The sequence below is a fragment of the Schistocerca gregaria genome, chromosome 4 (assembly GCF_023897955.1).
Source record: "Schistocerca gregaria isolate iqSchGreg1 chromosome 4, iqSchGreg1.2, whole genome shotgun sequence".
Classification (NCBI taxonomy): Eukaryota; Metazoa; Arthropoda; class Insecta; order Orthoptera; family Acrididae; genus Schistocerca; species Schistocerca gregaria.
Window position 1 is genome coordinate 371,289,210 of NC_064923.1, and position 21,062 is coordinate 371,310,271.

Here is a 21,062-nt window from a genome sequence, read left to right on the forward strand (position 1 = left end):
AGATAATCACAAAAACTGGACCTTCAGCACTCCAAAACACAGTCAGAAAGACTTTTCCTCTTGATGCATGGATTTTGAATCTTTTCTTGACAGGTGAGTTCATGTGCTTCTAATCCATACTTTGTCTTTTCGATTCTGGTTCATAATAGTGAACCCAAGTTTCATCACAAGTTAAAATTTTGTTGAGGAAGTGCTCATCTTCTCTTTCATAACGTTCCTTTAGCTCTGTGTACTCTCTCAACCTTGCTTACTTGTTTAGCCGCATCAACTCCTTGGGACCCATCTTGCACATGTTTTGCGGTACTTTAGCATGTAACAGATAATGTTATGAACTATACCAGTACTAACTTGAACCTTATCAACTATCATTTCCACAGTTACACAGCTGTCTGCACGAATAATGTCATCAGTTCAACTTTCAAGTGGGTAAGTTGAAACTGTAACCGGTCCACTTCAACGGTGTTCGTCGGTCACTGAGTCGCGACAACTTTTTAACTGCTGTACCCACTTGTAAAAATTAGTACAATTCGTACAACCTTCATCGTAAACTTTAGACATTCTGCAGTGTATATTCACTGGTTTCTCGCCGTCAGCAAGTAAAAAAACTAATAACAGAACGTTTCAACTAATGTGGGCGTTTCAAGTGGACTCGCCTTCTTTAAATGTTTTTTTTGAGGTTATAAACAAAACAATGTTGATACATCAGCTGATCAGGGCTCATGCCAGTGATGCCAACTTAAAGTCACAAAAGTACCAAACCTACCCTACTAACAGTTTTTTCTCCAGACGAATTTGATTCTTTAATTATACCCTGGTACAGAAGACGTCATTATCCACACATTTAATAAATTTTGAGAGGTAAACCGAGAATGGTTAATTCTGGCTCTCCCGGTTGGCCGTGCGGTCTAACGCACGGCTTTCCGGGCAGGAAGGAGCGGCTGGTCCCCGGCACGAATCCACCCGGTGGATATGTGTCGAGGTCCGGTGAACCGGCCAGTCTGTGGAAGGTTTTTAGGCGGTTCTCCATCTGCCTCGGCGTATGCGGCCTGGTTCCCCTTATTCCGCCTCAGTTACACTATGTCGGAAATTGCTGCGCAAACAAGTTCTCCATGTAAACGTGCACCATCATTACTCTACAACGCAAACACAGGGGTTACACTCGTTTGGTGTGAGACGTTCCCTGGGGGGGTCCACCGGGGGCCGAACCGCAAAATAACCCTGAGTTCGGTGTGGGTGGCGGAGGGGTGAAGTGGACTGCGGTAGTCGCCACGGGGTTGTGGACCACTGCGACTGTGGCGCGGACGAAACCTCTCCGTCGTTTCTAGGTCCCCGGTTAACATACAATACGATACATACAATGGTTATTTTTGATTGCCGTTCATGTTATAGGAACGTGTTGTGAGAAATTTCTAACACTCGACATACGTCCACAGAGTGACATGCGGTGCCTCACCCGGCGTAAGGCGCCACAGGGCGCAGGCAGCGCGGCCCATCCTCCAAGGCCGCCATGGCCGTCTCCTGGTAGGTGAGGTTGGGCTCGCGGCGCCGCCTGCTCAGCTCGTACTGCGCCTTCACCAGCATGTGCATGCAGTAGGTGCACAGCACGCCCACGAACAGCGTCCCGATCACACCGGTGACGTAGCCAGAGTGCATGAAGGCGTTCGGCACTGCCATGATGCCCGTGCCTAAGCTGCCTTTGAACACATGCACCAGTGCCGCCAAGTATCTGTAATCATTTACGGTCATATTTTAGAACAAGAGTCCCAGTTTAGCTTCTTAGTATTTGATGTAAGCTACCAACGAGAAGAAGACACACACAATAGATTAAGTAAATACACAACTGGCCATTAAAATTGCTACACCAAGAAGAAATGCAGATGATAAACTCTATTCATTGGACAAATATACTATACTAGAACTGACATGTGATTACATTTTCACGCAATTTTGGTGCATAGATGCTGAGAAATCAATACCCAGAACAACCACCGCTGGCCATAATAACAGCCTTGATACGCCTAGGCATTGAGTCAAACAGAGCTTGGATGGCGTGCACAGGTACAGCTGCCCGTGCAGCTTCAACACGATACCACAGTTCATTAAGAGTAGTGACTGGCATATTGTGACGAGCCACTTGTTCGGCCACCACTGACCAGACATTTTCAATTGGCGAGAGATCTGGAGAATGTGCTGGACAGGGACGCAGTCGAACATTTTCTGTATCCAGAAACGCCCGTACGGGACCTGTATCATGAAGTCGTGCATTATCGTGCTGAAATGTAGGGTTTCGCAGGGTAGAGCCGCGGGTCGTAACACATCTGAAATGTAACGTCCACTATTCAAAGTGCCATCAATGCAAACAAGAGGTGACCGAGACGTGTAACCAATAGCACCCCATACCATCACGCCGCGTGATACGCCAGTATGGCGAGGACGAATACACGCTTCCAATGTGCGTTTGCCGTGATGCCGCTAAACACGGATGCGACCATCATGATGCTGTAAACAGAACCTGGATTCATCTGAAAAAATGACGTATTGCCATTCGTGCACCCAGGTTCGGCGTTGAGTACACCATTTCCGGCGCTCCTGTCTGTGATGCAACGTCAAAGGTAACCGTAGCCATGGTCTCCGAGCCGTTAGTCCATGCTGCTGCAAACGTCGTCGAACTGTTCGTGCAGATGGTTGTTGTCTTGCAAACGTCCCCATATGTTGACTCAGGGATCGAGACGTGGCTGCACGATCTGTTACAGCCATGCTGATAAGATGCCTGTCATCTCGACTGCTAGTGATACGAGGCCGTTGGGATCCAGCACGGCGTTGCGTATTACCCTCCTGAACCCACCGAGTCCATATTCTGCTAACAGTCATTGGATCTCGACCAACGCGAACAGCAACGTCGCGATACGATAAACCGCAATCGGGATAGGCTACAATCCGACCTTCATCAAAGTCGGAAACGTGATGGTACGCATTTCTCCTCCTTACACGAGGCATCACAACAACGTTTCACCAGGCAACGCCGGTCAATTGCTGGTTCGAAACTTTCCTCAAGTCAGCACGTTGTAGGTGTCGCCACAGGCGCCAACCTTGTGTGAATGCTCTGAAAAGCTAATCATTTGCATATCACAGCATCTTCTTTCTGTCGTTTAAATTTCGCGTCTGTAGCACGTCATCTTCGTGGTGTAGCAATTTTAATGGCCAGTAGTGTATGAGGTGATGCGTCGGACTGTAAAAAGAACACTTATGCTGTAATCCCTACACCTGTTTTGACACTCGACTGAGGGTCATGTACAGTAAGACACCAAGGCAAAATGTGCATATAAATGAAATTTATATGGGACATGAAAGGTTGCAGTCTGAGGGACCAGATAAGAAATGAAGACATCAGAGCTGAGCTGGGACGTTATTCAGTTAATGCATTATTAAAATAATCGAGAGTATAACGGCCAGGACATATCGATAGAATGTCAGAAGAAAGACTAACATAGCAAGTAGTGAACTATGAACCACAAGAGAATTGAGATCCCTGAAGGCCACAGAAGATAGATACGGCAACTGCAATAATCCGATTTCCCAGTTGAAGACGCGAACATGAGTCTCGGCTTAGCCATAGATTCTCGACCGTTGCTGAAAAACGACAGTCAAAGTTCTCGACGTAATTTAAATGCCTTGTGGAGCGGAATTGTGTCATACGAAATGGTGGCATACCGGATAGTCGCAGCTTTTCGCTTGTGCGCCCTGTGTTCGACACCAGATTATTGCTTTTATTTATTTTACTTTTTATCTTTTCATTTATGTATCCATGTCTGTAGCAGGTTACTACACGAATGTTTTTTATCGTGTTAGAGGATACACAGGCGTTAATTTACTGATAGAAGTACAACTACACTGTTAAACATTATTATACAAGCCCTAATATATATACGTATATGGTATTTTCAGGTGTTAAAATCTTTTAAAATTCTCATATTGATATAGTTCATTCTTATATCCATTCTTATTTGAATTTAATGTTTTATTCTTCTGTTTATTCGTCAAGAAGGTTTGGTGCATTACCATGGAGGATTCCGATCGCAGAAACATTCGAAAGGTAGAAATTACTAACAGCACGAGCATCGTGCACAGTTAGGTTTGCCACAGTAGTATAAATCTCACTCTGGAAAGAAACGTCGTTAAGTCTGCTGAAGATTTTACCCGTTGACAATAATTCCGCAGCAAACCATGCTTAGAGTATCACTTTCCAGGAAACCGGGGCTTGCATTGAACTGTGAATCAAGATACACAACAGGCATATCACTGAAAACTGTTTCAAATAACTTTCTCATTCACGTATTGTTGTTCTTAATTCATGCACCAAGGATACAATTAGTAGACGATTAAGTACAACTTTATCTCAATATGCACTGGAAAAATTCGTATACTGATCTTGTACGGACGAGGGAAGATAAATGAAAAACGCAAATAAAGATAATAATCGGGTTTCGAAGACGGGGCGTAAAACAACTGTGCCACCACCTTGGTTGTACCATTTATTCCATAAAAGGCACATGGAACACCTAGAAGACTTTGAGCGTCATCTTTTCATAAACGATCGAGTATCTACGTATAAAGCCGAGACCTGTTTTTGCTTACTTTGACTCCTCTTCCACTGAGCGAAGTTTCTGGGTAATCGGGTTATGGTACTTGCCACTTTCTTTTCGTAAGATCCCAATGGGAGAGGAAACTACTGCTCGAATTTAAGAAGAAGAAGAAGATTATTATTATTTTGAAGGATGTGCTCTAACAGTTTGACGCACAGGTTACTAGTTTGCGAAGCAGAGGGGTCAGATAGACCCATGTCGAATTTGCGTTGCAGATTATTATCTTCGGTACTGTACATTGGCCAGTCTAAATGCGGTTCCTAGGTGGATTTTCACTGTCTCTAGAAAATATGATATTTACAGGGCTTATACTAAGTCTCTATCTCAGCCAATGCGATATAGCATATGGAACAAAGGTTACACCACTCACAGACAGATGACGCATGAGTTTAAACGAAGTATCCTTCAACTATATGAGGTATCATGTGAGAGGATAAACATACTAAGAAATTTTCGAAACCTATGTGGCACTATGGTAATACCAGACGAGAATTCTTCTCTACGAACTGCAGGCAAAATTAGGCGAAATTTGTGCTATATTTAAGAAGCTTAGAAGAACATCCCAACAACCAACACTAGTTATTCGAAGCAGTGTACAAAGTCAGCGTAATGTGAAAGACAATTTGAGACGTTAAGTGTACTGTGTAATAAAATGAATACCAATGAAATTCAAACATTCTACTTTTTTAAAAACATCAGAGGCAAATATTTGCGGTTCTAAATTAATTCATGTTAAAATGAAGTAAAAGAAATGTTAGACAGCTTAAAAATTTTAAATAATCATGAAATATCATGTGATAGGCATCAGAGGTACTTACGAGATAGGCTGGTCGATGTCACGTCTTAAGTGTGGGTCATACTCGATGGAATAGGCACTGACCTTGTGTCTGATGCTGCAAGAGAAATAACTGAATTACAAGTATGACAATATATGTAGCTCTCACATACCAGGTGTAAGAATTAAAGACCGTTGACAAGATACGGAGAAAACAATGGAAAATTTAAATACTGCCGTACCATCGATGATTGGGTGATTAAAGAAAGAGCTTAAGCTCAAGATCGACTTCCACGAGTTATAATTGAAAGAGGAAGAGAGAGAGAGAGAGAGAGAGAGACAGAGAGAGAGAGAGGGAGGGAGGGTGGGAGGGAGGGAGGTAGGATAGGTGAAGATGGAATTGTGCAGTGCGTGAAAATGATAAAGAGCATTACGCAGTTTGGAAATATGTGAACAGATTCATAGTGGGAGGGGAGGCCAAAGATACAAGCATAGAACATATTAGTGAATGATAATATGAACTGATTTCATGTGAAAAATGTGTCAGCAATTTGAAGGATAAGAAATTAAAGACGAAGATATGAGGACTGGTAGGTCGTAAGTAGAGAAAGCTGCAGGAGAAAAGTGTGAGAGAATAAATGTGAGAGAGAAATATGTGATATTCGTGTAGGAAATAGTGTAGCTGCATGGTAAGTTAGCATGAGGTGTATATAACAATCATGAGGAGGAAAAGAGAGGTAATCAGGGAGGACGACAAAAGGAGGTATGAGGTGGTTCAATACCTGCTGTTGCCGAATGTGTTCTAAGTTCAAACTGTAAAAATGTGGACGATGCAGTTTAGCAGTCAGCGCTTCGGTTCCGATGGACCCACTTTCACTGGCATTATGTTTATTAGTCTATTTTCTTATCTCTCGAACAGCAAACACATTTCTAGTTTTTACGGCACTGACGTTCCTACCGAATTTTAATGTTGCAGATAGCAAGCAATTTTGATAACTATATTTGTTTAGATTTTTCTGCCAAACTGTGTGATTTCACATGGTTGTATTACCATGACCAAAGTATGAAAATGTGTCAATATTAGTATCGTTCTAAGGAACTTTTCAAAACGGATTAGAGAGTTGCTTGTGTTGTCTTTTTATTACTATTAACAGGTTGCCTTTAATGCCTGCTCATTCAGCTATACTACACACAATCTGTTAAGCAGACCAGTTCTGCGAGTACATAACGTACTAAGTGGTTACTGGACTTCTCTCATTTAATAATGACAAGATTTTTTATATCGGCGTACTCTCAAGAAAGTCAATGATAAGAGCATCCAACAGGATCTATTTTTACAAAATTAAAACAATATATCAGTATTATCACTGATGGAAGGGCTCCTAGTATAGTGCACTATTCCGCTATTTAGCCAGTTCCAGTCAGCCACGATGCTGGAGTGGGACCATACCAGTATAATGATTATTTGCGATTTCAAAGCTGGTTTAAGTACAGATAAGCAGTTGGTTCCGTCATTTGAAAGTTCTTTTCCTTCCACGATTGTAGTGTTCTGAGAATAAAAGAATTAGCTATGAAAGACATTCTTTTGAAGATCAAACTAGCTCTAGATCTTAAGAAGAAAACATAGTAGTCACACCAGCTTCTTCTCTTCTAACCAAAATGAACATACATAATAATAATGTACATTTTCTTCACAGGAAGTGGGCAGCTTGACACAATCACATTCGAAGCAGATAGAATAGTAACAAAAAATTGCTGTATTTGAGGTTTCATGGTTTACAAGTGGCTCCAGAAGAGCAGTCAGTCATGAGAATATACCTATAAACAGGCGACCAAAACAAAGGCATTTCTGGAAGATTCTCTAATCAAGATACATTTTACAGCCAAAATCTAGTCCCACGTTCACAAATTCGAATTAAACCTGGAGGTATCGATCAGAGCCCACGGAATCAGCGACTGTGTAATGATTTCATGAACAACCATTCAGACTGAACTTTGTACTTTTAGACCATTATGAAGCTTTCCGTAGCTAACCGTTATCTTTTTGTGGAAGTCAATGTCTGGAATACGTCTTTTAATTAAGGATAATGAGACGGAAGTAGAAAATAAATTACAATTTTAGAAAAAGCAATTACACCGATAAAAAGTCCTTGATACAATGATAACCAGCAGTGTTTCTGAGGCAGCTGTAACATGCTAATTTATAATATGCAAATCATTTTTCTGTGTTACCCGCCTACTGTGTAACATCAACCGTTTATATTAGTCAAACGCTCTCTGATTGTTAGCATCGGCCAATGGTTTAAAACCCTCGAGCATTCGATCGAGAACTCTTCGACCGTTGTCAGGCGGGTGACTGTGTGTGGTCGCTGCTGCTGTTCTTACATAGCGGCGCTACCGGCTGTGACGTCATTAGTGACCACTCCAGGGCCATATAATGTAATGTTTTGACTGCAAGGCCACCACGACCGCTTTCAACATACTGATGGCCGCGGCCCAAGCTGTGCTTAGCGGCAGACCACTATTTTTATTGAGGGTATTTTCAGAAATTTTTACCTCGATCGTTTCTGTTCTGATGGTGTCCCAGAAATAATTTGTCTGTTTAGTAATCGTCGATATTTAGGACACTCGACGTGGCTGGAAGATCGAGAGAATTTTGTAAGACTATACTACCGTGAAACCATGCATTCATATATCAGCCATTTGTATAACACTACATATACATGAGAAACAAGCAACAGTTTTACTGGCATATTTATTATTACACGGATTACTAATGAAAATTGCATGAGGGATAATGTGCTAAATTTGAATTTACTGGCTGGAGACTTGCGTTTGTGTCGAAAATTGCCATGTCGCAGCCAAGCGTCCAGCACGTCAGCCAACATCGCTATGATCCATTGTTCTTCCTGACTTCGTCGTCGAAATGTCCTCATGAAAACGTTGACGTTTACCGTCATTGACTGAACCAAGATTCTCGGGGAAGAAGTCAATAACACAGTCGAGAAAATTAACTGGGCAGATACGTTGCAATCGGACTGTTTGCTCACAATAATACATTCTTACACAACGTTCACGCAGTCAGCAGATTTAGAATTTGCAATAACGTTGGATACGACTGATTTCAATACCACCACTGTGCAGCAACACGATGCAAGTGCTGTTAATGCAGTTAACAATTACAGACCTCGCCAACGACTCAGGGACACCAGCATCAAAAGTGAAAAGTTCACATGCAGATTTTGCGTATGTTTCTGTTATTGGGGCCAGAATATTCTTCGTAACAAGAGGACACTGTTAAGTCAAAGGGCAATGTGACCCCTTTTGACAAGAATTGCACTTGAGTGTATATTAATGTACACAAAAATCGTATGCCAACGATGGTTTAGTTGGAGTTCCAGTCAGAACACCAGGGTAATTTATGGCGTTGCGTGTAAAATAATAAAAAACATGAGGCAAAATTTCAGAGAAAGCTTGTAGAATGAGAAAGAAAACTTCGTTGATATCTTTTAGAGCCAAACGGTTTTTAGAGAAACTGATGGATTTAAATGCCTTTTGTAATGCCTGTTCGTTGCTAAAATATGATACCAAATTATTATTATTATTGCTAAACTGTTGAGGTTTTTCGCATCCTCCAGCTTACCTGCTATAAGGGGGAGGTTTATCGGACTCCGGCGTCGCTTCTGCACCGATGCCATCGAGGGCGTCCCGGTCGCCACCGGTGAAACTGACGACGGAGCGCTTCCCCCTGTCATTGGCGGTTGCGAACCCCTGAGGATAGAGACCGGCAGAATTCAGTAGCAACCTTAGCCTACTGCACACAAACACACACTGTGTCCCACTTGTCGGGGAACGTAGAACTTAGAACTTCCCTACCCGTCTGCTCTTTGGTAGCGTGCTCAACTGCAAGACTAATAGTCTGGCGCAAGTCTTAAGTAGTTTTCGATAAAATTGTTGTACGAACAAATATACTAGAGGGTGTGGGGGTTGGTGTTATAAAACACATAGTAAAATAATGGATAAATGTATCAGAGTGTATATGATTCGAAATCACGATGTTATATGCAGAATAAAATACACTAAAAATAAAATGAGGGGGATGGAAGGATCTAAGGCATTACTAAAACGTTGAACAGCCACTTAATTGTGGATGACGAAGTACACATTGTAAAATGACAAATAAAAGACACTTTCTTAATGGTTCAAATGGCTCTGAGCACTATGGGACTCAACTGCTGTGGTCATTAGTCCCGTAGAACTTAGAACTACTTAAACCTAACTAACCTAAGGACATCACACACATCCATGCCCGAGGCAGGATTCGAATCTGCGACCGTAGCAGTCGCACGGTTCCGGACTGCGCGCCTAAAACCGCGAGACCACCGCGGCCGGCACTTTCTTAATGAACACAGAATTTTGGGGAAAACAAACACCGCGCGAAGGCCAGCTTCGAGCAGTAAACTGGGCTTCTCGGCCCGAAGTAGAGGCTTAAAGCCTTCCAGAAAATGTCTGCTTGCAACTTGAAGTCGATAATTTGAAATGTAGCTATCGTTTTTCCCTAAGTGTTTGAAAATTTCGTGCTCTACCCATAACTCTATTGTTCGGTCTTTTACTTCTTTGTGTAAGATTGTGGCTTCCTCTAAGTCCTTCGGAGTGTGACCAGGAGTAAGTAGATGTTCTGCAAAGATGCGACTGTGTGCATTACTATATTTCTTTCCTAACAGATGTAAGCCATATGACTTTAATGGCACATTCGGCGCATGTCATTAGATCTGTACTTGGCATACTTACGCTCTGTACGTTCCGATGGTTCGTTTTATATGTGTTTCAGGTGGCATATTACTCTTGCACAACCCATTGTCAAATGTGTGCTATTTTAAAAAGTTTTAAGGGAAAGCTTTACAGAAGAGAGATACTACTTTTAACTACATTAACTACTTAATGTAGTTTAATGGTGGTTAAGTGGATGACACGCATATGTACTAGACACAGTCAACGACTTCACATTGGATGTAGATAATACGTGGTTCTACGTGAGAATGCTTAACTAAAATTGTTTGTACTCATTTCCTGTAATTTTGTTTCTATTTTGCACACAATGTTTGTACAATGCCTTCTGAAGAAGACACTTTTAAAACTATTGAAATCATGGTCAAGGTATTTCGCAGCTAGTTGACTGTTATTTCCAGTCCACTGAAGCATTTGCATACACATTTGCTCAAGCACAGGAACGTTCAGAATCTTGATATAATTATAAGTTAACAGTTTTCGAATTCTTTCCTTCACTTTTACTGTGGAATCTTACTTCTTGTCAAATTCCATGATTCCAGGTCAACTGAAAGTGCCCCATAGGTCTTGATGAATGAGTTTACGAGTACTGGAATGGAGGAAAATCGTGTCACGAAATTTTAACCTTGGATAGCTGATGCCAGTAGGAACAAAAATTACTAATGTTGTGCAGGTCGACAACGCACGATTTTTAAACTGTGGGAAGTTGGCACTACGCACTCCATTTGGCCGTGGGATTGCCCTGCTGCCGTTCGTCGGTTGACGAGGAGCGCTATAGTTGTCGGTTCACACATACAAATGTGCCCCGCCGCGTCACTGCCCCAACGTGATACGCACACGTGTCGAATAGGTCTTGCTGTTCGTCTCCACCTCACGTCAGAGGCGTTCACACGTAAGCTTCGCTTCGGAGCGCACGCACGTCATCTGTGATTTAGTCAGACAGTAAGAATGGCGGCGCACTATTTGTTTGAGGAACCACGACGTGGTTTTTATGGACTATCCAACGGTAATGCGTATGCATCTCGATGGTTGTATGAGGAACGGTACTCAGCAAGACACCACCCAAACCCGCAAACATTTACAGCAACTGAAACTTTCTGGCAGGTTAAAACCGTGAGCCGGACCCAGACAGCAATTCACCGGCGACTTGGCGGAATAGGCTCTTGTGCGGGATATCATGGTGATGCTGGAAGACCTCGAACACGACGGGATCCTACAATTGAAGAGACAGTTCTCGATCACTTCGAGGAAGCACCAACGACAAGTGCTCGAGGGGTTTGACACGACATGTGAGTTTTGAGCGATGACGGCCAGCATCCATTTAGTTTCCACCCTGTTCAAGACCTAAATCTTGTGGCGGACTATGAGCACAGGCTAGGGTTTTGCCATTGTGTTATTTACTGACGAGTGCACCTTCCATCGTGATGGCCTTTACAATACTCGAAACGTTCATTATTGAGCAAAGGGAAAGCCTTATATCACTTACATCCACTGACACCAGGAACGATTTTCAGTCACCATTTGGGCAGGCATTGTTAGCTACCATCTGATTGGTCCGGTCTGTGTAACTCCTCGAATACCGGGGCAAATTACCTTCACTTTTTGCAAGAAACTCTATCCGGCCTGCTTGAAGATGTTCTCCTGGAAATACGGCTATGCATGTGGTTGCAGCACGATCCAGCGCTTGCACTAAACAGTCTTGATGTGCTTGGATATTTAAATGAACTCTTCTATGGCCGGGTAATAACAGAGGTGCTCGCAGGACATGGCCCCCGCGATCACCAGACCTCACGCCACCTGATTTTTTCCTGTGGGGATTCTTCAAGGTTCTAGTTCACGCACTCGGACGCGAACCATCTGGAAACGAAGTCGAACTAATGGACCGCATTCGTCATGCTGTCAATCACATCAGGGCAACGCCAAAATCTTTGAAAGAGTTCGGCAAAACGCCGTTCGACGTTACCAAGCTTGTGTCGCATCAGAGGGTCACCAATTCGAGCATTAAGTAGACAATGTCCTATCTACAATAAAAGGCGCTTTCTAGGGCCAACACAATTTGTAAAAGAGTTTCTGTAAGAGAACTAACTGATGTTGACGGGTTTTTCCCAGTACGTCTTATCATGAAACTACATTGGATGTCTCGGGACCCTGATGGATCCCGCCCCCCCCCCCCCCCCCCCAGGCCCCCGAGAGTGCGGGCAGCCTTGAATGCTACGCGAACTCCAGTAGGCAAAGCATTCGCGGTCATGTGTTGTTCAAATGGCTCTAAGCACTATGGGACTTTACGTCTGAGCTCATCAGTCCCCTAGACTTAGAACTACTTAAACCTAGCTAACCTACGGACATCACACACATCCATGCCCGAGGCAGGATTCGAACCTGCGACCGTAGCAGCAACGTGGCTCCGGACGTAAACACCTAGAATCGCATGAACACAGCGGCGGGCATGCGTTGTCTGGAGGATCCCTCAACAGGGCAGTCCCGCGGCCAATCGGATCGCGTGGCGCCAAGATTCCATAGTTTAAAAATTCTGCGTTGTCGACCCACACAACATTAGTAATTTTGTTCCCTACTGGCATCAGCTACCCAGGGCAAAAATTTCGTGACACAATTTTTCTCCATCCTGTATAACATAGATGGCCGTATCTTTTGATTTCATCGATTTACAGCCTTAAATTTTTGACATCGCCAAGGGACCGTAGACTTCAGTATGTAACATAGATTTCAACTTCATACCCCTGTATGTTCCTGAGAAAAAGGGGCCTTGAGAGTCGGACAGACAGACGGATGACAAAGTGTTCCTATAAAGGTCCTGTTTTTACCGACTGATGTACGGAACTCTAAAATATACCCTTTATTACCGATTGTTAAAACTGTAAGTGGCCCAGAAAGAATTTCAGTCCGTATCATCAAAACTTTTCGATCATTTGCCAAGTAACATAAAATGTCTGACACGCACCAAACAAGTTTAAATCAAGTCTAAAATCACATCTTCTGAATAACCCTTTCTGTTCCAGTGACAAACCCTTATTTAAAAAGTGATAACCCGTAAACAAGGAAAACAACTAATTTTGAAATATTGCTGTATGAAGAGCGTTGAAAATTACTACGTTCATTAACATTAATATACATATTGCGTAAACCGATTCGTAGCATTTCATCTCGATATAAAATTGTTCAGATTATCTTGGAACATGTAACTAATTATCTAGAGGATATTTACAATGTAGTAATGGGCTTTAAGTAAATGGTGAGCGGGAGAAATGTGAAAGGAATGGGTTGGATTGATTTGTTTTATTTATACGTATGGCAGAACAACAGCTACTTACAAAATAAAAAAAAGCACTGAACCACAGTGCGGAGGCAACAGTCACAGTTATGTACTCAATATCCTGCAGCTAGTAGAGTGCCGAACATTTCTGGCTTGGCTATGGATACTTCAGAATATTTTATCTGAAGGAATTCCTCGAGCAGTTGTTCCACAGTTTTGAAGTTTAGATCGGCTCCAAGTTGGTGCATCTTGCGAAACTGAATGTTAATGCAGAGCGGCGGAAAGTATACACAATTGACGACCGAACTACGTCATAGATTTCTCACTGGCACTGGGTTCAACAGCACAAGACAGTCGGTTGATTTCCGCTATTATCAGTGCCGTCCTGATTAGCTCTTCCAGCAATGGAACTTCCTGTCAGATAAAAAATGTGTGCAAATCGGGATTCGTACGTCAGACATTAGTGTTTTGGTAGCAACTGATAGGTCAACTTTTTTTTATTTTTGACCTCGTTTTGTTCGCTATCGTTTATTGAATTTGTTTTGGGCGGACGTGTTATGACACCCATTCAAGTGCGTCTTTGATCTATTCACTGAGTATTTTTTTTTGTTGCAGTGGCCAGCTAACCCGACGGAACACGGTGAGTTACCGTACCGGCTCTGAGCTACTTAAGCACGACCGACGAGCTGTCCTCACAGTGAGTACTTCACTTCCTAACTTCAAATGTTAGAGTATCTTGTCGTATTTGTAATGTATGTGAGTCAAAAGGGGTTCAACAATCATCAATGCAAGCTGCCTGCCGTACGCGTGAACTCAACACACAAATGGCCAAACAAACGATCTTATTATTAGATAGAATCCAACACAATTGCACAAATGTTGAATTGATAATTATTTACACTGCTAAGTGCTTCTGCAACTGAAATTTCATTATCCACAAAATAAAATTTGATACAATTCATACAATGAAAAACGAACCAGCTAACTTTCCAGATTTAAAGAAATAAATATGTTTCTTGTAATGGCACCTATATTTAATTGGAAACACGTCACAGTGAGACTCCAATTCCGTGAGCTAAAATTCCCTGATGACATTTATTTTTCATGGTAAGGGTCGTCTCATGAGAACGTTGTGGGAGGAAATTATGGATGGGAAAATTATCTTAAAGTTCTAATTTATTTGCTCTCCGTCAATAATGTTCACGTTGGAGTTTGACTAATTTACAGTTATCTTCACTAAAAAGTGTAAATAGCAATATGGGTGCAACATTCAAATTTTTCTGAATCACCAACATGATAATATCCAGATTTCTAAACACTGTATCTGTGCAGAAGTCTCCGGAATGCTCTCTGGAAAACTGTAAATTCAGATGAAGATAACTTTCCAAAGTCTGCGCAACTCAGAAAAGGAACATATAATGGGTCGCTGAAGCACGGCATCGGACAGCAGCTCTTCAGTCATTAGACCTGAAATGCTGTTTGCCACAACTGAAACTCTCGCTCTCTCTCTTCCTGTAGGCAGGGAAAACTTGCAGAATTTTCTCCTGCAGCACTTGTTGTATTCTCTATCAAAAAACTAAAAAAAAAAAATGGGACAAATGGCTCTGAACACTATGGGACTTAACATTTGAGGTCATCAGTCCCCTAGAACTTAAAACTGCTTAAACCTAACTAACCTAAGGACGTCACACACATCCATGTCCAAGACAGGATTCGAACCTGCGACCGTAGCGGTCATGCGGTTCCAGACTGTAGTGCCTAGAACCGCTCGACCGCCCCGCATTGCCTTTGTCCGCCGGTAAGTTGTTGTCTCCCATAAGGACTACACTGATAAGATGCAGAGCGTGCTAAATGACGATTCCTACCGGAAAATCAGCGTTGACCCTACAAAGAAGGTGGAGAACAAGACGAGGGTTCTTCTCAAGGACGCAGATTTACCGGAGGGTGACGCTAAGAAATTGTTACCCCAAGGTCCGGTACCGCCTAGACTATATGGAATCCCGAAGGTTCACAAAGAGGGGGTACCATTAAGCCCCATTGTCAGCAACATCAGGGCACCTACATATTTGTTGGCCAAATACCTGACGGGGATATTAAGTCCTTATGTGGGTAAATGCCCTCATCACATCCGTAATTCAATGGATTTTGTTAAACGCCTTGATAGCTTAAGGTTGGATGAGTCAGATATCATGGTGAGTTTTGACGTCGTTTCCTTGTTTACGAGGGTACCCCTGCGAGAGTCGCTAGAATTGATTTGTTAGAAGTTTGACGAGAATACCACTGAACTTTTTATGCATGTCTTGACTTCCACGTATTTTCTTTTTAATGGAGAATACTGCGAACAAACGCAGGGAGTCGCCATGGGTAGCGCACTCTCACCGGTGGTAGCGAATTTGTACATGGAGAACTTCGAGGAGGAAGCCCTATCGTCATCCGAATGGAAACCCACTTGCTTTTTCCGTTACGTGGACGACACGTTCGTCATCTGGCCACATGGTATGGATAAACTCCTTGACTTCCTTATACATCTAAACTCCATACACCCCAACATCAAATTCACTATGGAGACTGAAACGGAGGGTAAATTACCTTTCCTTGACGTCTTGTTGAAGAGAAGGGCTGACGGCACCCTAGGTCATGGAGTGTATCGGAAGACAACGCACACTGATCTGTATTTGCACGCAGACAGCTGCCACCACCCTTCACAGAGGAATGGGGTACTTAAAACTCTAGTACATAGGGCGCGCACTATCTCTGACGCAGAGAGTCTACCCCAGGAATTGGAACATCTGAGAACTGTATTTCGAAAAAATGGGTACTCGGAGTGGCAGATTCGACGTGCTCTCCGCCCAACCACTGCAGCACAACCTGTTGAGATGGATGAAGTCACGAGGGAGGAGGTAGGCACTGCATTTATTCCATACACAGGCGCATTCTGAAGAAACACCGGGTCGGAACTGTGTTTTGTCCTCCGAATAAAACTCGTGCACTGGTGGGGAGCGCCAAAGATCACCTCGGTTTGAGGAAAGCCGGCGTGTACCATATTCCGTGTCAATGTGGCAAGTCGTATATTGGTCAGACGACGCGTACCGTCGAGAATCGATGCCGTGAACACCAGAGGCACACTCGACTGATGTATCCGAGAAAGTCGGCGGTCGCTGAACATTGTCGGAAAATCGCGCTATGGAGTATGACCGCACGAAGATTCTGGTACAGACGTCGAGATACTGGGACAGCGTTGTTAGAGAGGCCATCGAAATTCGCACCAATGAAGACCTCATAAACCATGACTGTGGCTATATTCTTAGCAAGGCTTGGGAATCAGCGGTTGGGTTAATCAAGAGTAAATCGAGCAAACCTATAGTTGTGACGACCACGGCGGACAGAGCCACCACACCGACGTCATCTCAGACGCCGTCGCAATCTGTTCCACCGCGCGACCGAGGCGCGGGGCGCGGACGGCGGAGGGAGCGCGCTGCGGGCGGAGGGTATTTAAATCGGCCGCCGCCGCGAACGAACCCAGTTCCCTCTGAGCAGCCATAGCGTACGGATCTCCGTGCCGGCACGTTCACAGGAGCTCAGTCCGTCAGTTCACCTGATGATGGCGACATGTTTGATTGCCGAAATATTGTGCCCGTTGGACACTATAGACCGGCAGTACACCCGTGGATATTTTGATTAATTTTTAGTTTCATTATCTTTACCCTGAAAAATCAGTTTTCTCTAAAGTTTTGGAAGTTGGTTCCCATTATACAGTATCTGGTGTTCATTACGTGTGCTGTATGTCGCAATAATTATTGTTTGCAATTTTTCTACGATCAGTATAGTCCTAATTCTTGCAATTTTCCTTAGGGTACCCATATACTTGTCACAAATTTCGATAAAACAACATAAATAAAATGAATATACTGATGTGACTGAAATTTCTCGTGTATTCTTTTTTTAACTCCGATCTCCCCACAAAAAATTTTCTCTTTTTCTTTCAGCGTGAAGATAATGAAACATTACATAATGATAATTTGAACAGTTATAATAAATCTGTTGTTGGAATGTCGTGGCAAAGAAAAAAACTCTGCGTTAGCGATATTCGATCCAGAGATGTAACTCTCTCGGCTGCGGACTCGTGCACTATTGGTAACCACACGAAGTGTACAGGGTGAGTCACTAACTATTGTCACCTAGAATAACTCCGTAAGTATGATAGGAGCTGAAAAGTTTGTGGGACAAAAGTTTCGGGGGACGACGGGGGGCATAATATAACGTTGGTTTTTTGTTGTGACATGCTGTCGCGTCAGAGATACGGAGGTCAACTTTGTTGTTCTAAATGACTTGCTATAGTTTGGTACTTATTTCCTGATAGCGGCTACCGAGACGAATCCAATGTTGTGTAACAGTAAGGTCTTTGAAGGTCAGTGAAGGTAAAAAAGATGGCATGAATGTCCATTGACAGAAGGTGTTTGATGACCAATGTGATCAATGCAGTGCTGCAATCTTCTTATCATGGACTCTATGTTATTCCTTATCACTTCGGCACTTATCGAAGCTCATGCTCTGACAGTTCTCTCTCGTATATCATGCAAGCAGTAAATATTCGACGAATAAGGCGTATCCATCTAACGTGCCATTGACATGTAAACACCATTCGACGGTTTCGTAATACAACACTAACAGGAACCGTAAGCCTAGAGTCGTCGAATCAAGCAAATGTGAATGATGTATTCCTTCGCAGAACAAGTCGATATGCTTCTCATGTACGGACAATGCCAACGAAATTCAGCGAGAGCTAGAGATTTATATACTGAAAGATATCATCAACGTACTCACCCTATACATCGTACAATTAAATATGTGTATGTTAAATTGCGACCAACTGTATCTTTAACACATCGGAAACATATGCGGCAAAGGAAAGTTACTAACGAGGAACGGAAATTGGTACTCTGGCCACTGTGGTTCGAGATCCTTGTGTTAGTTCGCAGCCGGCCGCCGTGGCCGAACGGTTCTGGGCGCGTCAGTCCGGAACCGCGCGACTGCAGCAGGCCGGAGTGGCCGTGCGTTTCTAGGCGCTATATTCTGGAGCCGAGCGACCGCTACGGTCGCAGGTTTGAATCCTGCCTCGGGCATGGATGTGTGTGACGTCCTTAGGTTAGTTAGGTTTAAGTAGTTGTAAGTTCTAGGGGACTTATGATGTCAGATGCTAAGTACCATAGTGCTCAGAGCCATCTGAACCATTAGCATAGCTATAAATATCATCCTTACCATATCAGTCTCCACCAAGAATTAACTAGTACGGATTTTAGGCGTTGCACTGAATTCTGCGTATGGGCTCAAATTCAGATTCAGAGAGATGACACATTTATTAATTTGATTTTATTTATTGACGAGGCTACATTCACGAACCATGCAAACGTTAATTTGCATAACATGCATATTGTGCAACTGAAAATCCATGTTGGCTGCAGCAAGATGCACACCAAAACCCGTGTTCTGTGAACGTATGGTGTGGGATTCTGAAGGAAAAAATTATAGGACCTTATTTCATCGAAGTCAGCTCGTCGTGGTCTCGCGGTAGCGTTCTCGCTTCCTGAGCACGGAGTCCCGGGTTCGATTCCCAGCGGAGTCTGTGATTTTCCCTGCCTCGAGATGACTGAGTGTTGTTGTGTCGTCTTCGTCATCATCATTCATCCCCATTACGGGGAAGCATGGGACTTCATTTCCATTTTTTTCCATTTCATCGAAGGAAATCTTAATGGTAGGATGTACACCGCATTCCTGCAAGAAACGTTAGGTCTGTTATTGGAAAAAATACCTTTAGGAACAAGGAAGAGAATGCGGTATCAACACGATAGGTATCCGGCACATTTTTCTCTGATGGCTAGAAATGATCTGCGCAGACAATTCCCAAATTGTTAGATTGGACGCGGAGGAGATGTGTCGTGGCAATCTCGTTTGCCAAACTTGAGCCTCTGGAGTTTTTCTTGTGGGGATTCGTAAAAGACATTTTTTATAAAGACGTTCCAACTACACCTGAAGAAATGCCAGCTGAAATTGCCAAAGCATGTGGTTCGATAAGTGCGTATTTGATAAGGATTCTGATGGTTCAAATGGCTCTAGCACTGTTGGACTTAACATCTGAGGTCATCAGTCTTCTAGATCTAGAACTACTTAAACCCAACTAACCTAAGGGCATCACACACATCCATGCCCGAGGCAAGATTCGAACCAGCGACCGCAGCAGCAGCGCAGATCCGGACTGTAGCACCTAGAACCACTTGGACACAACGGCCGGCTGTGATAAGGAATACCACTCAATCCATGATAAGAAGATTGCAGCACTGCATTGATACCAACGGTCATCATTTCGGACCCTTATGTAAATGGACGTTCACCTTTGTGACCTTCGTGGACCTTCAAAGACCTTACTGTTACACATTATTGGATTCGTCTCGATAGTCGCTATCAGAAAATAAGTACAAAATTATAGCATTCCACTTAAAAAAAAGAGAGAGGGGTAAATAATAATTTCAATATGTGTCTCATACCTTTTGTTCTTCCTACAATCACCGATTTGTTTTGTCACATCGAGAGCCACCAAAATGTTAAAGAATTGCAGGGAAAAATGTTGCAAGAAATACACCTTGCATCGCCCAGAAACTTTTAAAAATGTGAGACCCACATTCGAATATGAGTCAGCAAATGTGTTTTTTCCTCGAACTCATATAAGACGTAAAGGTGAAACGATGGCAGACCCATCGAACACGCCCACACGTATCCTCTGCACACTATAGCAGCAACAACACTTACGATATTACAGAAACAAACTAAAATGAGTTTCCAAGCCAGTGTTATTCTGAAATAGATCTGAAGATGACGAGCACTAGGAACAATGAAGTAGAGAGAGAGTGGAGGAATACAAAAATAAAGAAACAGAGAAAGACCACTCCTTCATTCCACAGTGGAAAATAAGGAATGGTGTTTCTCAACTTGCTCGGGTTAGAAAATTGAAACAGTACAGAACTATTACACTTTTAACAAGTTCTGTTTACAAAAACAAGGCCTACCAATAGATCACCCATCAATTGTCCACTTGAAAACATATTTCTAAAACTGAAAACTAAATATTGAAAGAAATATTACAACCAAAACAATTCCAGGTTAAATATTATTACCGTTATGTGGATGACACCACTTGCTAGGTTAGATGAACAAAACACCCAGACAAAACAACTACGCTGTTACATAAACATAGCAAACCAGAAACAAAACTGGCATTCTGTGGATCGGATCTTGGAATGTCAGATCCTTAATCGGGCAGGTAGGTTAGAATATTTAAAAATGGAAACGGATAGCTTGAAGTTAAATATAGTGTAAATTTGTGAAGTTCGGGGGCAGAAGGAACAACACTTGTGGTCAGGTGAATACAGGGCTATAAATACAAAATCAAATAGGGATAATGTAGGCGTACGTTTAATAATGAATAAAAAGTTGGGACGCGGGTAAGCTACTACAACATCATAGTGAACGCATTACTGTAGACAAAATAGAAGCCCACGCCTACCACAGTAGCACAAGTTTTAGTCAACTA

General features: G+C 42.9%; 1 protein-coding gene across 1 annotated transcript in view; it reads right to left on the reverse strand.

Moving 5' to 3' along the window:
• The window catches only part of LOC126267076 (proton-coupled amino acid transporter-like protein CG1139), a 111,220-nt gene that overhangs the window by 51,667 nt on the left and 38,491 nt on the right, over positions 1–21,062 (reverse strand). Inside the window, exons 3-5 of the mRNA XM_049971937.1 lie at positions 9,062–9,189; positions 5,462–5,536; positions 1,454–1,726 (exon numbers count right to left, since the gene is read on the reverse strand). Of these exons, the coding sequence (XP_049827894.1) occupies positions 1,454–1,726; positions 5,462–5,536; positions 9,062–9,189 (476 nt within the window). The remainder of the gene's footprint in view (positions 1–1,453; positions 1,727–5,461; positions 5,537–9,061; positions 9,190–21,062) is intronic.